This window comes from Histoplasma capsulatum (genome assembly GCF_000150115.1).
Source record: "Histoplasma capsulatum G186AR genomic scaffold supercont2.6, whole genome shotgun sequence".
Classification (NCBI taxonomy): Eukaryota; Fungi; Ascomycota; class Eurotiomycetes; order Onygenales; family Ajellomycetaceae; genus Histoplasma; species Histoplasma capsulatum.
The window spans coordinates 925,723-940,887 of NW_025544806.1; the positions used below are offsets into that span (position 1 = coordinate 925,723).

A 15,165-nucleotide genomic window follows, 5' to 3' on the forward strand; every position below is an offset into this window, starting at 1 on the left:
ACAATTTAGCCTAGGGCTATATTGCAAGTATGTAGGCGCCAATTCCAGATCGCAAAATGAATACCCCTGTTTGGTGAGAGTGTTAGTCTAGATTTGGAAGATGGGTGGGAATGGCAGGTTATTAATATTACCTCGTATAGCGACATATTAAACAAAGCACGGCTAGCATCGCTTGTAAGAGTGCCATGGACGTTGTTGTCTGTGGAATCCGTGTATGATTTTAGATCTGTCATGGACACGGAAGCTTGCGCTGTATACTGCGTAAAACCATTGGCAATCCCTGCTGCGTGTAGGCGCTTTCCATCCACCACTCTAGTTCATGAGTTTATCCGTGTTTCTAGAACATACTACTCGATATGTTCAATGCTAGTAATTGTGAGAGCCAAGCGGTGATTTCGGATATTCTGTCCAGGTTCTGACAATGGTACCGGGCAGGATCTTGATACATTGACTCATGCAGAATCTAATATTACGAATCATCGAATAACCATCCGCTATCCATGGCTCATCCATTCGAGTCTGAAATTCCTTATTCTTAGCCAATGTATTGTACTGTACTTGTACATTGACGATACTGGCCAGATAGATATGAATTGGGTAAACGAGGGAATAAGCGCTCCTCCTCCAGAAGGTGATAGGCAGAAATAGATATATTGTACTAACTGAGATCCAGACTGAGATTCAGGATGTCTTTCAACATAGACTGCATATCGTCCCTGAATATTTTTATGATAACTAATGGTTATCTGAGCTCATTTCAATATTTGAGATTAGCTGTGGCCACCCATGAGTTCGATACTCGCATCATGACTTAAGCCACACATACATGGCGCCATTTGAAGGCAAACTCGTGAAGGTCTGCAGTTGCTCAAGTCGCTATGTAACATGCACGGCCTAAGTAGGCTCACGTTATAGTGTATGAGGGGCTGTGGATGAGAGATCCCTGGTCTGCATCTTGAGAGTTTAGGAGGGGGTTTGTTGCAACCTCCTTCGTATCCAGACGCCCAGTTGTGAGGATGCGCCCTGCGGATGGCTCCTTGTGGCGGCATCTGTAAAGTCAATTTGCGCCAGAAGCTCTCTCATCATTTCGGCGTCTTGCTGGCCTGCCATTTTTTGTCTCCGGCTTGGACCTGGAAGTTTGCTGCCAAGCCGGTGCGTATCGGGAGAATATTTTTCCTAAAAATAACTTTGTTCTTCGGCCCGCTCTGGACCGCCGATGACGTCAGGTCCATGCAGACCCATGCAGCCCAAGTCTTGGAGGTGGAGAACCCCCGCAATTTCATAGAAAATGGAGCCGTCATTCCGTCACAATTACAGTAGTCAATATCATTGATTCCGCTTGATTTACTATTCTGTACTAGGTGCGGAAATTTATACACACTTCTTTGTATATATATGTGTAACAGGAGGTACTGGCTGCTGATCAACGGGACGGCTTCGAAACTGACGGATTTGGAACTTGTATATCAGCGCGCCACATTTTCATCTTTTTCGCCCCCCTCACATTGCTTGGGAATTGGAAGCTATTGCCTATTTGAATCCTGTGTGTTCTTGCTCTGCCGCCCTTCCCGCTCGCCGTTTGACACTAACCAGCACAGGCAAGTCATTTTTCTTGGGGAGCGCATACGTCTTCAATCCACGAACCACAACCACGCACTGTCTTTCGTCAACACTACACCAAACATGTCGTTTCTCACAATTCCAAAGACCACTCACTTCCTTCGCCCCGTCTGCGCTTTGCGGGTTTATTCACCATGTCTTAGTCATGGATTCCACCAGTCGTCTACTCGCAATGCTCTGAAGGAGTCTGATAGACGTAAGCCCAATCTCTCATCCTACAGCTCATATTTTCATAATTGGTGTGCGGACTAACGTTTCATCTTCTCTCACGGGCAACAACAGATCGAGAAGGCATCAAGGAAGCAATCCAAGCCAGCAAGCAAATGCATAACCAACATCATAAGGATGGGAATCCACGGTGGCACGAGTCTCTGGCTAGCGTTAGTGAAGCGGATGTAGGTAGTCCCCCTTCCAGTCTTAACTACTTTTCCTATGTCTTCTTTCAAGTGCTCGTCGACGTTCAACGCAGTGGAATGGAATTCCATACAGCAAACACCTTAAGACAAACGAAACGGTAGCTAACTTGGGATTTGATTGTTTTTTCTTTTAACCCCACCCCAGATAAAAGCCGACCGTGGTGAAATCTATGAAGCCGCTGCTGAGATGGAACGATACATAAAGGAGGGGAAGATGAGCAGACAAAAGCCCGCTCCCTTACGCCCGGGTTCTGGAAAGGGTAATGGAATGATGGCCTAAAAGGATGGCAGCAACTTCATATGTTTCTACTGCAAAAAGAGCTAATTGCTAGTGGGATTTACATTCCGGAGAGATTTCCATGTTTTCTATATCAAGGTGGATTTTTTTTCTTTTTTTCTTTTCTTTTTTTTTTTTTTTTTTTTTAATTTGCCATTCTCTCCGCTCCAACTTGGAAAGCCTCTTTGATGTCGAGTGGTCTGTTGCTTTCAGCGAACCAAGCTTCAGATATGTATGTATACTTGTGCGTCTGTGTTTGTCAGATTGCAGGACATTAGTGTTCAGGCCCCAACTGCCAGCTCGAGTGCGAAAAATGATCGGGCGAATGACAGCAGAAACAAAGGGCTGAGCTGCAGGAATGGCTTACGTTCGGCCGCTGTAAATATTATGAGCCTTTCTACAGTACATAGCCAGATTGAGATCCACTTGTCTTTTGTCCCCATGTATTCCTGCAACATAATTTGTGGTTGGCATAGAAGCCACCACCGAGTATGATAGAAACTGCGCGCGCACAAAATGGCATTTAAGATAATTCTGTTTTCAAGTATACATATCTAAATATAGAAGCACACCGTTTCTCGGGTGGTTCCTGATAAGCCGACATGAAGGACGCTCAATATACGAACAAGAAAAAAAAAAAGAAGATGAAGCTTTAAGCAAACAAGAACAAGCCGTATTGAAAGACAGGTGTGTAAAATGTGGAAAGGAAGGCGGTTAGACATGTATAAGGATAGTAGTCTGAAACAAAATATAACTGGGAAAAAGTAGAGGTCTGTACCGAAGCGCCAGGTCCCCAAGCACGCCTATTGACCGTATACAGTATATATATCCGTACCTAGCCGGAAAACGCCCATGAAGAATTCAAAAGTGATCCAAGGAATAGCAAAACGAAAGGCCACAGATTGGTGAAACAATGACTGGACACGACAGTCTACTGAAGAATTGGACCTTATTTCAAGATAACAATCAAGATCACCAGGACGATGATTAAACCGATGATAGTCATGAAGCCACGACTCTCCCCTGCGTTGCGTCGGAATTTCTGCAGTCTTCTTTTCGCACCATCTAATCTGCTCGCATGGCGGTCCACATGACCCTCCATATCATCTAGCAGCGCTATGTGCCCTTCCAACTCGTCTCCGATCTGAATGCTGAGCTCATGCTGCCGCCCAATAGATTCACCAAGGCGATCCAGTTGGTCATCCTGCTCTTGCATGATCAGGGCATGATGCGCGTGGATGTCAGAATTTGAGAGATTGGAGTGATCTAATGATGGCGGGGAAGGGGCGTCACGGTAAGGACGAAGAAGCGCGCTTCGGTTGGGATCCTCCTCCTCAACAGTAGCAGTCAGAGTGTCAGTGAACCTGACGGATTTAGAAATTGGATGCTGGGGGGTAGGATGTTTTAGGGTCGTGGACGTGCTGCTTGCACGAGAAAAATCATCGACGAGTGAGGGATCATTTGGGGTTTGCAACGTGGTATCTGAAGACGTGTTGTTATTGCCATAGAATTGTGAAGTGAGGTCATCTAATTGCTCTTTGAGATTATTTTTTTGGTCTTTCAGTGCAGCAGATGTTCTAGATAGAAGACCAAAGAGTTAGCAGGCCGTTCCTGGGGATGAATCTACAGGTACGGTCATGGAATTTATTGAATCTTACAGGTCATCATTCTCCTCGAGCCGCAGAATTCGCGAATCAAGCGATTCAATTCCTTCGCGCAGGGATTCTAGAGAACGGGATATTTCGCCATCCTGCGAGTTAGGCTCAATACTAAGGGATATTGCCCTTTGCCGTTCCAGAAGAGATAGTTTTATGTGATCAGCGAGTAGGAAGAGTTGCGCCGGATTGCTCATCGTTGTGCCTGTTCACAAGCAGACGGGAGGTGGAAGAGCTGACGGCTGGCAGCGATACAATAAACTAAGCGCTTCGTACGTGACTCTGTCGGAGGCCTTCTGAAGAGCGCAGGTGAAGGATTCCAAGGTGAGATGATGTTGGAGATGGAGGTGATGCCTAGATTTCCGTTTCAGCCATCTAATGCTAACTGATACGGAAAGCGCTTGAGGCTTAGCCAACTATGCCAGAAGTGGTAAGTCTGGAGACGCTAATGTATAAATCACGTGGTGTATATTCTTGGGATTTTGATTCTCTTTCCCTTTTCTAATTTCATTGCCGTTCTTATATTCATTTTATGGGGAACATCTTTCCATGCTACCAGCCTTCCCTCGACTCAATCCCTTCTATTCTTCGCAACGTGACTCAGCGGACTTGCCACAAAAGTACATCCATGCACTTGACACTCCCCGAGGGATCATAGTTGACAGCCATGTTTTGCGTGTTGAACGCAAGGCCTACCCACAGAAGATAGTATTCTTCTGTGAGGCTCATCCCACCGGCTCTGATCGCAGTACTTCCGCAGATAATGAATAGCGTCCAGGCGACGGTTTTCTCTTTCGAACCCGCATAGGACAGGCTTGTGAGTGTAGGCTTCCGCTTCGTCCATCGCCCCGACGAAGTAGAGGATGTGGATGACACACTCATCCCATATTGAGAAATTGATTGCCATTTTACTTTGAACATTGAATTCTTTTGCACGTAGGTTGCGCAGGCTGTCAGAGGTTGGAGCGCTTATTCCCTGGGACTATAACTATATAAACTTAACCAAGAAGGTTTTGACCTTGGCAAACGAAACAAACTGCATTCAATTATTAGAGATATGTGAGAAGGTTTAAATTCAACCAAACGTATCCTCCGCCTACATTGCGGAGTTATACCATCCTAGCATGTAGTTCTGCAGCAGATGACTTTTGCAATGATCTTGAGAAAAAATTTTTTCAATTTCCACTCATTTCACGTTCGCTCCACACTGCGCCTCACACTGGTACTTATTTCAAATTTCGCTTCAATTTTTTTGCTGTTCATTTAGGTCTCAATATTGAACAAAATACACTCAATTGTTGGAAACGATAAACGATTCCTTGGCACCTCGGTTTCAAGAATAAAATCACATGACCTCCTTCCCGGCTATATCACCACCCAACCTAACGTATTTCTTTCCTGACCTTTCACTTCATTCTATAGTACTGCATATATACCTACCTACCTTTGTTCTAACCGTTGACCGTTTTCTACACATTTTTGACAGCCAGGCTGTGGTTTCTCTTCCTAGCCCCCCAACAACATCACACTTCTGAACGTTATTCGGATTCTCGCGATTCGAACTCACTGGGCAAGGAATATCAGATCGCATTCCACGCAGCCTAGTTTGCCCTGTGTTAGTTAAAAAGGGAATGGTTGTGATGGAGAGTGTGAAAGATGGAGGATGACTATCTCGAACCTGATTCTCTCGTGGACCTTCGAGCCCTCGAATACGTTTCAACCTACGATGGCCATCTGATGTGCCCGATCTGCCACTGCCCGTTTATACGTCCAATTCGATTGAAGTGCGATCATATATTTTGTCAGAAATGTCTCAATTCATGTATCACTTCATCCCCGTCACACATACCATACGCGCCACCTTCCGATAACTTTGCCTGCCCCACCTGTCGAACCCCAACAATGGCAACGTTCATGAAAGTCCCTCGTCTAATAATTAGCATGTGCGATGATTTGTGTGTGAAGTGTCCATTTGTCCGTCAAGGGTGCGAGGAGGTAATTCAACGAGGCCACGTACAAGCTCATGTGGATAAATACTGCGACTACCGGCTCATGCGTTGCCCCGACCCAAATTGCAATTACATGACAAGGAAGAAGGATATGGACGCTGACCTCCGATGTTTACATGAATTTTGTACTTGTGATAATTGTGAGGAATCTGTGATGGAACGGGATTTTGAGGTATGTTAGTTTTCATTTCAAGGTCTGAATACGACTTTCCAGCTGAGGCTCTAAACTTCGCAGATTCATACCAAAGAATTATGTTCAAGTCTGAAGACCGAATGTACATATTGCCACACAAGCATTTGTCGAAGTGAATTGCCAGAGCATTTAGAGACTTGCCATGCAGTCGAAAGAACTTGTTGCGCTGCGAAATTCGGCTGCCCAGAAAAGTTCAAAATGGAGGCACTTAAGCAACATGAGCAATCATGCATTTTGGCAAAACTAGGCCCGTACCTGGATGCTCAAGCTTCTCGAATGGAATCGATGGAATCGACAATAAAGCAATTGCGCCAGCGAAATGAGATTCTTGAAGATGGCATTGCAAATATCCGGTCGATCCTTGGGGGCCATGTATCCCCCCTGCAACCCGACCCTCAAACAGAGGTTTCGCCTATCATCAGAAGTGACTCTCCCCTATCTTTGTCATTCGAACATCTAGACATTTCCTCTCCTGAAGCCTCAAATAATCCAGCAAACGATCCCACAGATGGTGTCTCCCCTCCATATCAAGAAATCGCCTCCAGCCTATCCCCATCAAACACCACCACCTACCTTCTCTCAATCCACGAGTCCCTGAGAGAGGAGGTGACTCAACTTTCGAATGCAATATCCGATATCGATGCACGAGTCAACATGTCTATTATGAACGAGGGCATTCGGCTCAGAGATGAAATCGCCCATATAAGCGCTGGTGTCAACGCTATTCGGATGCAGGTCCATTGGCTTATGAACCCACGATTACACCAAAGCCAAAGAGTCGTTAATGCCTCCTCTACTACAACACCTTCTGCTAGTGATACCTCTCGGAATATGGGGGTTGCTACTGTTGGTGGGCCGAGTGACAACCCGTCCAGCCCTCCCCTGCCGAATTACAGAAGCCGGCGCCTCAGTGATGGTAGCCGTGAGGGAACAAAATTGTAGTGGTTACGACAAGTACACAAGATTATTTTAACGGTAAAATTTGATTTATGTTGATGAGGGAATGTTTTCACAGTGGCATATTTTCCTTTTGTATTTTTTTTTTTTTTTCAGAATGCATATCCCTGGAGTTGCATCATAGTTTCACGGAACAATGGCAGGCAATTAGGAGCCGAGGACTGGTAATGCTTTCTATTTTGTTCAATTTCTTTTGCTTTATCGTTTCATAAGGGGGGTGGGTCATGCATGCATGTTGTGAAATTTTTAAATCGTGTGTTACTAATGAGCATTAATAGTTTCTTTTCCATCCTTGGATTCATTAATCAATACCAAAACAATTTACCCGAACACCAATTCGGGAGAAGATCTATATCATCCATATCGGGGTTCAACCCCCCCCCTTCCAGTCCTGGCTAAATGCGCATATCCCGCCAGTATATCGTGAGGAAGCTGCTGGGCGATTGCAAGCTGCTAAGTAGTGCTTTCGCATTGGAAAGTTCCGGCTTGCTTTTGGTTAGTTAGCAACCTGTGTAGGTAGGTGCATGTAGTTATGACTCGCCCCGATCATAATGTGGAAAAGAATATCTACCCTGAAAATTAAGCTTTATCGACAAGACATTGCATTTCATCTATCATATTTTGCATGGCATTACGATACTGACTTTTTATCGGAGCACCCCAAGTCTTTAACAAGAAGGCCAAGAAATAGTAATGATAATTATATATATCGTTTTAAAAGGAAAAGAAAAGAAAAGAAAAATCAACCTAAAGATCAACAGATATATGTCGTTCGCTCCTTTGTTGTTCCAGGCATATTCAGCAGACCAGCCGGTCACTAATACCGTCGTGAGTCGCCGTACCCGCCTGGCGGAGCCTGGTAATAGTCATACGTATGAGCTCCTTGCGTGGGAGGTTGGTATTCGCTAGTGTTTATGTTCTGACGATAGTTTTCATACCCAGATGGTGGAGGCATCGTGTATCCAGGATCATCATACGACATCTGATAATGCTGTTGCTGCTGCTGCTGATAGGCACTTGGCTGTTCTTGGTACTGCGGGTATGGTTGGGATTGGCCTGAGTAACCAGATCCGGCGTCTTCAGATGGGAGTGCCCGCGTCTGGCTATGAGGGTTGCCGTCGCCCGGTTCATCTGGCAGCTCACGTTTCGAACCGCCGCCGCCCAGGAAACCTGTCAGTTTGTTCAATTTGTTGAGATTGGACATTCCTGGAATGGGGAGGTTGGAGAGTTGATCCCATGGAATTGAGGAGGAAGCAGATGATGACGTTGGGTGGGTTGAGCCCCCGGAAGGTCCGAAATGAGGCAGCCCGGGGATGTTGGGAAGATTCGAAAGGTTGGGGATGTTTGGGAAGCCGCTGTGAGAATGGCTTTGTGATTGGGCCTGGGATTGGTTATGGCTCCAGTAGCCATGAGATTGGCTATCGTGGCCGTGAGCAGGAGCATGTCCATACGGTTGATGTTGGCTTGGTAAGGTATGCCCATGGGTCTGGTGTTGACTAGGCGAGGCATGTGTGTTACTATTGCCGTGAGCATGAGCGTGAGGATCGCCTCCAATATGATTCTTCCCCGCTTTGACACCTTCCGCACTAAGGATGTCATTGAAATTGACCCCTTTACGCGACTTTTCATGAGCCCAGCGTTCGACTTCCGCAAACATCTCCCGGTGTACTTCGTTGTCCGATCGTCGAAACGCTGGATGGTGGAAAACGAGAACACAGTCGTTCAACACTAGATCTACCGGGACATCAACATGTTGGAATGCATATAAAACACGAGGGACGACGAATTTCACCACAGCTGCAGCTACTCGTCCAGCCGGATCGTTAAGGATATTGCTAAAGTGATCCTTGGAGAGGAATGAGTGGGTGGGATCTGTGCAGGCCGGGTTTGTCCAGGGTTCGAACTGAACGCGAGCTTCTGAGGCTGTCAATTCGGATGAGCCAAGCTGTAGATTTGACGATGCTACTTTTATCACGGGCCGAATAAATGGAGCCAAGAGAGAAAAGATAAATATAGAGAGTGTTTCACTGATTTTCTCCATTAACGAAGCAAGGCCAGGAATTTTCTCTAATGCGGAGGATATGTTTCTGACCACCCTATCTCTAAATTCCAAAATGGGATAGATTTGAGAAATAGTTTCCTGAGGGTTGATATCCGTGGGTACGGACGCCCGTGACTGGCCATACGGGATCGGCTGGTTTAAACCTTGATTTCCATGGGGATCAGAATGACTCCTTGATGCCCCATAATCACCAAAGCCACGCTGTTGGTTTGCTTGGGCCTGAGCCTCTGATTTACGTTTCAAAGCTTCGGCTTCTGCAATGAAGCCTTTCATTCCGGGAACTTTAGAGAGCACGCCAGTGAGCGCACTCAAGGCTCCAGAGGAGCCCGAGCCTGCCTGCGCACTACCAAGTGTATTGTCCATTTCATTTATTTCACTCTGAGTGAGGTTATCTGAGGCTTCACCGAGCAAACTGTGAAAAAAATCTGTCATGCCAAACGTGCCAGTGACGATGGGGAAGACGTATTTTCCTTGGATGTTCATTTGGGTTCCAACCCCGACGTGAGGGAAAACATTATGATAGCCCATTTCGCGCAATACCAATTCGCAGTAATTACTGTGCGCCGAAAAGTCTTCCAAAGTATGGCAAGCTGCAAAAATAAGTTAGCTTTATACGGCAACTGTGGGATTTAGAACTGGGTTTCCGTGGCGGAATCACTGATACGGTTTTGCGATGAAATGTTTGTAAAAATAACCAAAGCATAGGGGCTTTTACCTTGGCCAAGACACCTCAGAGCCTCACTCAAATGTTCTTCGTGACCTTTTTCATGACTCCCACCACCAAGGTAGAGCCTTCCAAAGTGTATACTTCGCGCAATGCTATACTTCACGAATCCAGCACTGGTTGCCCAATCGCCACGTTCGTTGGCAATGTAGTTCTTCATGCCGGTTTGCGGGTCAATCTCAAGCTCAATAGGTCGAATTGGGCCCCGAAGCCGCGGATCACTATGAGTGGGTGTTAATGGATGTGTTGAATAATGCAAGGTATGAATGTATCTATACTTGTTTTGTTGGGGAAGAGGGGTGAGAGGGGGTGAGAGACATACTACTGTCTAGCATCTTTATTATCCGCGTAGCCCTTTGGATTGCTGTATTAAATAGAATCGTTAGGTGTACAGTTTCTTGGAAAGAGGGACAAACATCATCACCCCAAGAGATATCAGGCTTCAAGCAAGGAATTGAAAATCGACATGATGCCGCCATCGCAGCATATAATGCCTGTGCAGGATGGGGAAAGGCAGACGAACTCAATATGTTCTTCCGGCCTGTATACTCCAAGTCTGTCAGCTGTCACCTCAAACTCAGCGGTTGCGTATCCGATAGAGGTGAAGCTGAGAATCCAAACCAGGATCCGGATAGTTTCTGCTGGGATTTTCGATATGGTTCCCACATCTAGGGCTTGGGAGTAATCTCTCAACCTATTATTGTATTATAAGTTAGTTAAATTTCCACTGCGATGAAATACTAACGCGGGGGGAATAGGTAGTCAGTTACCAATTCCCAAAATATAGACGCTTAATCATGATGCCAGTCCATTTATGTCCCTTGATGAAGGCGAGGGCCTTCACGGTGTCTTCGATATCTCCATGGCGCCAATTTCTGCCCTCGACTACAGATATCGAAGCGATGTCTGAGAGAATAGTTCAAAAGACTAGGGATCAGCTCTGATATGGGTGATGCGATGTCAAGCCTCCTCTCTCCCACTGACGCATGTTCGGGTTCACAGGCTGAACAAAAATAAAATGATGGAAACATACTCCCAGCCCCAAAGGCATGCACTTGTGAGGGAAGCAAAACAAGCAAAATCGCTAGAATGAAAAGGGCAGACGTTGTGCCTGAGCCCATCGTGAAGATTGGCGATTGATCCCCTGCTCAAGTTGACGTTCGGTGGGGGACGGCTGAATCAAGTTATTGTGGTAATATTTGATCTTTAGTATTAGTGGTAAATGTTGGAGAGAGCTGGAAGCTGAGAAAGTGAAAGCGAATTCGATTGACTGATTGACTTAGGCTTCCAGTTCTGCAGTTGCTGAATGGCAAAAACCTGGTGAAGACTGCGAAATCGCGTCACAAAAGCCGGCTTCTTGAAAATATTTAAAACCCCCCCAGCACAGCGCACCACCGCCACAGTTGGACCCCGCCATGAGATAACTTAGTGGGATAACTAGTGCCAGTGGATAAGGACAGTTCCATGATTCTTGGCTTAATCCACGTCCTTCAGCTGCGGTGGTCCTGCAGCTGGGCGCTAAGGCTGATTATCTGCAGCAGCCTTGGGAGGCTTGAACAAGCCCAACCGAATCCGCCGGAAATTCCTAGCCAAAGCTTAGGGCGAGAGCAGTTGGAGAGGCCACTCCGATTGAGAAAGAAAGCTAGCTACACTGAACAAAGGAGGTTGTATCAAAAAACTCTTTGTTGGACACGAGAATGAGTTTCATCATCATCATCACTATCAAAAATCATGGTTCCAAAAACTGAATACAGGAGACTCCAATCCGGAAGCTTTGACGAAACTAGCTAGATATCATGCATGTTCTATTCTCTACCTGCCTACTTCTGTTTCTTTTTGATGCCGAAGTTTGGCGTTCATAGCTCTCGAATAAAATGCTTGAAGGAAAAGATCTATCTCCGCGACGAGATTCTCATGGGTGTTGGAACGGGAGGATGTTTAAGATTAACCAGACACATTGGGTCCCGGTTATTCTGACTGATTGATCGAAGGACGACTAACTAATGGAATAGAGTGATCCTCTTCATAATTCTCCGAAGCGTGGTGTGCGCTTTTCTTCTGCGCAAGTTGGCTGTCTGGAGTTTGCGCCGTCACTTAACAAGGCTGAAGATGAACCTCAAGACTTGATGACTCATCCGCCCCTCTTGCTCCCCGCCGATTCTCTGTTTGTTGATATCAGTCCGTCAGAGCCATAAAACGCGCAATTCAACCATCCAGGCATGAAAGGCCTGTCGTTCCCCAAAGAATGAATGGGGTTGGCTCCGGGCAATGTGTCGGTTCGAATTATTAGGCTGCATCCTATTGTTACGTCGCCGGTTTTGTAGGAGTGAGGAGGATCACTCTGCCGGGTTGTTCGCCTTGAATCCGCCCACGAGACGCATTTGCAATTGACTAATACCTTATATTCTAGTAATCTACACTCGTCAGCATGCTCCATGAGATACTCCTCGCCTTGTCGGGTCATAGCTCTCCCCTGTTTGATCAAGAAGAAGGCAGCTCTTCCAAAGACGGTGTTCCGTTCCTCTCCCCCGCTGAGCACGCCCTGCTCCAGCCTATAGCGGAACTATGTCGCCTTCACACGCTGCTGCGCAAACATACATTGCAGATTTCCTCATCGCACCCTTCCACAATATGTCGGGCAGTGTCAACCAATATCTCCACGGACCAATTGGGCAAGTTCCAGAAACAAATATTGGAGGTCGAGACAGCAGTCCTGGCCAATGACGCCCGGTATGTTGGTGGTCATGGGATTGTACCATTATCAACAATTCGCTCGGAATTTCTGCCATGGGTGGGGAGGCTACGATGGCTGTGGCAGATCGTACGGTTCATGTCTCCGATTTCGGGTGAGGAGAAAGGGATCTGCACTGGAGCCAGCTTGATTGATCACCTTCGAAATGAGTCGCATACTGGATATTTGGATCTCGAGGGAATGGCACTTCAACTGATAAATGCCGGAGAAACAGCGTTTATGCGCCAACTCTCAATGTTCGTCCTGTACGGCCAGTTGCCCTCATTTGGCCGTGAAGATTTCTTTATCCAAGAGGATCCGTCGACGGTTGACGAAAAACGAAAAAGTGCGGCCGACTTTACAATACGAGCAGATCTAATGCCAAATTTTGTGTCTTCGTCCACTGCCAACTCAATCTTATTCGTCGGCAAATCCTTGAATCATATACGAGCTCAAGGAAAGTTTTCTGCTGGCGATGAATCAATAGCATCGCTATCCAAGCTGACCCTGCACGGAAACTATCTCGATCATCTCTCTGCTCTTTCTTCACCGATAACCCCTGTTGGCCTTAGTGGTGCAATATCCAAAATAAGGGTTTGCCTATCACAGACTGCCTTGTCACAACTTCTGCCACTACCAAAAATAGTAGAAATCCTTTCCTTGTTGCATGATTTCCTTCTGTTGGGACGTGGCGAATTCGCTATGGGATTGGTGACATTTGCAGATAACCTTTCCAGAGGGAGGCATCGGAGGGCTGATCCATTGGGATTGGGGAAAGATAGTACCAATCTGCTAGAGAACCTCGCCGTTAAGGAAGGCGAAGTGACTGCAGTTTTGTCTCAAACTTGGTCGGAGCTGTATTCCTTGCAGAATGAAGAAGATCCTGTTGATGATGAACTTGACCTAGCCAGAGAGATTCTACATCTTTCCATCAAGGGCAAGTCCGGTACCAAACGGGCTTTTGCGAAAGAAGCGGCCGTTAGTAGCCCAATAATTGATATTTCTGACGTACCTTTCAACGATTTACTGTTTGGCACTCCCACAACGTTGTCTTTAAATGTCCAACCACCACTAGATCTCTTTCTCTCCCAGGCTGATATGGGATTATACTCGAAAGTCCATTCTTACCTACTGGCCATTCGTCGAGGCCAAATTCACTTGAGCAATCTATGGAAATTGTCATCTCTTCGAAGAACTTATCCGGCCCCTCCTCTAGCGAACAAACGTGGAGGCCAGGCAAGATGTCAATCAAACCGGGAACGGGCTCTTACCCGAGCTGCTGCAATTAGACCTGTCTGGATCACGGCAAGCAGAGCACTTTTTATTCTGTCAGAGCTTACAGGCTATATGCACGGGGAGGTTATATCGAACTCGTGGCAACATTTGAAGCAATGGCTTGACGAACTTCGACCAGTATCCATCCGTGACTCGCGACCAGGAACGGCAGCCTCCGCAGCTTCCCAGCGCGAAATTTCAGCTGCAACCTTTCAGCCAAGTAACCTAGATAAGCCCCAAACACAGAAAGAGAATCAGCGTCCGCAGCATGACCCAGAAACGATCACAGCAGCCCACCGCGCGCACTTGATATCTATTATCCAATCCGTATTCCTAACAGATGTACCATTTACCCGAACACTTCGCACTCTCCTCAACGCCATTGACCATTTCATCGCCATGATCATCCGTCTCGAGACCGTACAGCAAAACCTAGACCTGGAAACTGACGAGGGCGTCGTGGATTCCCTAGCCGACTACGCTGCGGAAGACAAGAGAATAATGCATGACCTACGCCTAGCAAGGGCTGAGGTCGACAATAACGTGTCGGATCTCATATCCCGACTGCGGGATATTGACGATAATCGTCTTGGAGATGGCAAGCGACCGTTTGATCTGGGTCAAATTAATGTTGTTGCTAGTAATATAAATGGAGATGGGAGCATAAACCTGTTTGGCGAGGGCGCTAGTGCATTCGTACCTTGGAAACCCGCTGGGGTGGATCAATTGCTGATGAAGTTGGACTTTTTCAGTTCAAGCCAGAAAAGCGATGTCGACGGATTTGAATTCGAGGCACCGTTAACTTGAGAGAACCTTGTTGTTACGGCTTGGGGCTGAGTTGTCGCTGTGTGATCATGAAAGGTTGCATGACTATATCCCGCCGCCTTCCTCCTTCACATTTCACTGTTCTTATGTTCTTTACGATTATGAGCTTCACGTATGTGGCGTTTGCATTTTATTCGGGGTTTAGATTCGGAATCTCCCTAGACAAAATAGTTGGTAGATTCATCGCATAGCTTGAGGATCACGGATAGGGGGAAACATTGAAACCTTAATTAATACTGCCACCTGCTCTACCACCCTCAAAAAGAAGAACCTTAAAACTTTCGACTATTAATGATGCAACTATCTACTCAGCGTCAGCTATCATTTTGAGATGCCGCGCTCTACCCTTTTAAAGGATTTTGCATGAAGTTTTGCCAAAAGACGGAAGTCTTCAGGTATGAGCATCATAAATTACGCGCTA

At 46.4% G+C, this 15,165-nt stretch overlaps 6 protein-coding genes across 6 annotated transcripts; 3 read left to right on the forward strand and 3 right to left on the reverse strand.

Moving 5' to 3' along the window:
* Positions 1 to 1,683: 1,683 nt before the first annotated feature.
* On the forward strand, positions 1,684 to 2,316 carry HCBG_05018 (uncharacterized protein; the record flags this gene model as incomplete). Its single annotated transcript, XM_045432067.1, has 3 exons — positions 1,684 to 1,816; positions 1,903 to 2,015; positions 2,182 to 2,316. The coding sequence occupies 3 exons, from the start codon at positions 1,684 to 1,686 to the stop codon at positions 2,314 to 2,316; spliced, it is 381 nt and encodes a 126-aa protein (XP_045287279.1).
* A 514-nt stretch (positions 2,317 to 2,830) lies between these two features.
* HCBG_05019 (V-SNARE) lies at positions 2,831 to 4,165 on the reverse strand (the record flags this gene model as incomplete). The annotated part of the gene is made up of 2 exons (XM_045432068.1): positions 2,831 to 3,890; positions 3,972 to 4,165. 2 exons carry the CDS (start codon positions 4,163 to 4,165, stop codon positions 3,263 to 3,265), a joined length of 822 nt encoding a protein of 273 aa, XP_045287280.1.
* Positions 4,166 to 4,568: 403 nt separating this feature from the next.
* Positions 4,569 to 4,889, reverse strand: HCBG_05020 (uncharacterized protein; the record flags this gene model as incomplete). Its single annotated transcript, XM_045432069.1, has 1 exon — positions 4,569 to 4,889. The coding sequence occupies one exon, from the start codon at positions 4,887 to 4,889 to the stop codon at positions 4,569 to 4,571; it is 321 nt and encodes a 106-aa protein (XP_045287281.1).
* A 523-nt stretch (positions 4,890 to 5,412) lies between these two features.
* On the forward strand, positions 5,413 to 7,479 carry HCBG_05021 (TRAF-type zinc finger protein; the record flags this gene model as incomplete). Its single annotated transcript, XM_045432070.1, has 2 exons — positions 5,413 to 6,149; positions 6,213 to 7,479. The coding sequence occupies 2 exons, from the start codon at positions 5,625 to 5,627 to the stop codon at positions 7,110 to 7,112; spliced, it is 1,425 nt and encodes a 474-aa protein (XP_045287282.1).
* A 465-nt stretch (positions 7,480 to 7,944) lies between these two features.
* HCBG_05022 (HET-C domain-containing protein HetC) lies at positions 7,945 to 11,034 on the reverse strand (the record flags this gene model as incomplete). Its single annotated transcript, XM_045432071.1, has 5 exons — positions 7,945 to 9,779; positions 9,905 to 10,134; positions 10,236 to 10,277; positions 10,684 to 10,819; positions 10,947 to 11,034. The coding sequence occupies 5 exons, from the start codon at positions 11,032 to 11,034 to the stop codon at positions 7,945 to 7,947; spliced, it is 2,331 nt and encodes a 776-aa protein (XP_045287283.1).
* A 1,078-nt stretch (positions 11,035 to 12,112) lies between these two features.
* Positions 12,113 to 14,985, forward strand: HCBG_05023 (Spc97/Spc98 family protein; the record flags this gene model as incomplete). Its single annotated transcript, XM_045432072.1, has 2 exons — positions 12,113 to 12,261; positions 12,324 to 14,985. One exon carries the CDS (start codon positions 12,342 to 12,344, stop codon positions 14,724 to 14,726), a length of 2,385 nt encoding a protein of 794 aa, XP_045287284.1.
* Between the last annotated feature and the right edge of the window lie 180 nt (positions 14,986 to 15,165).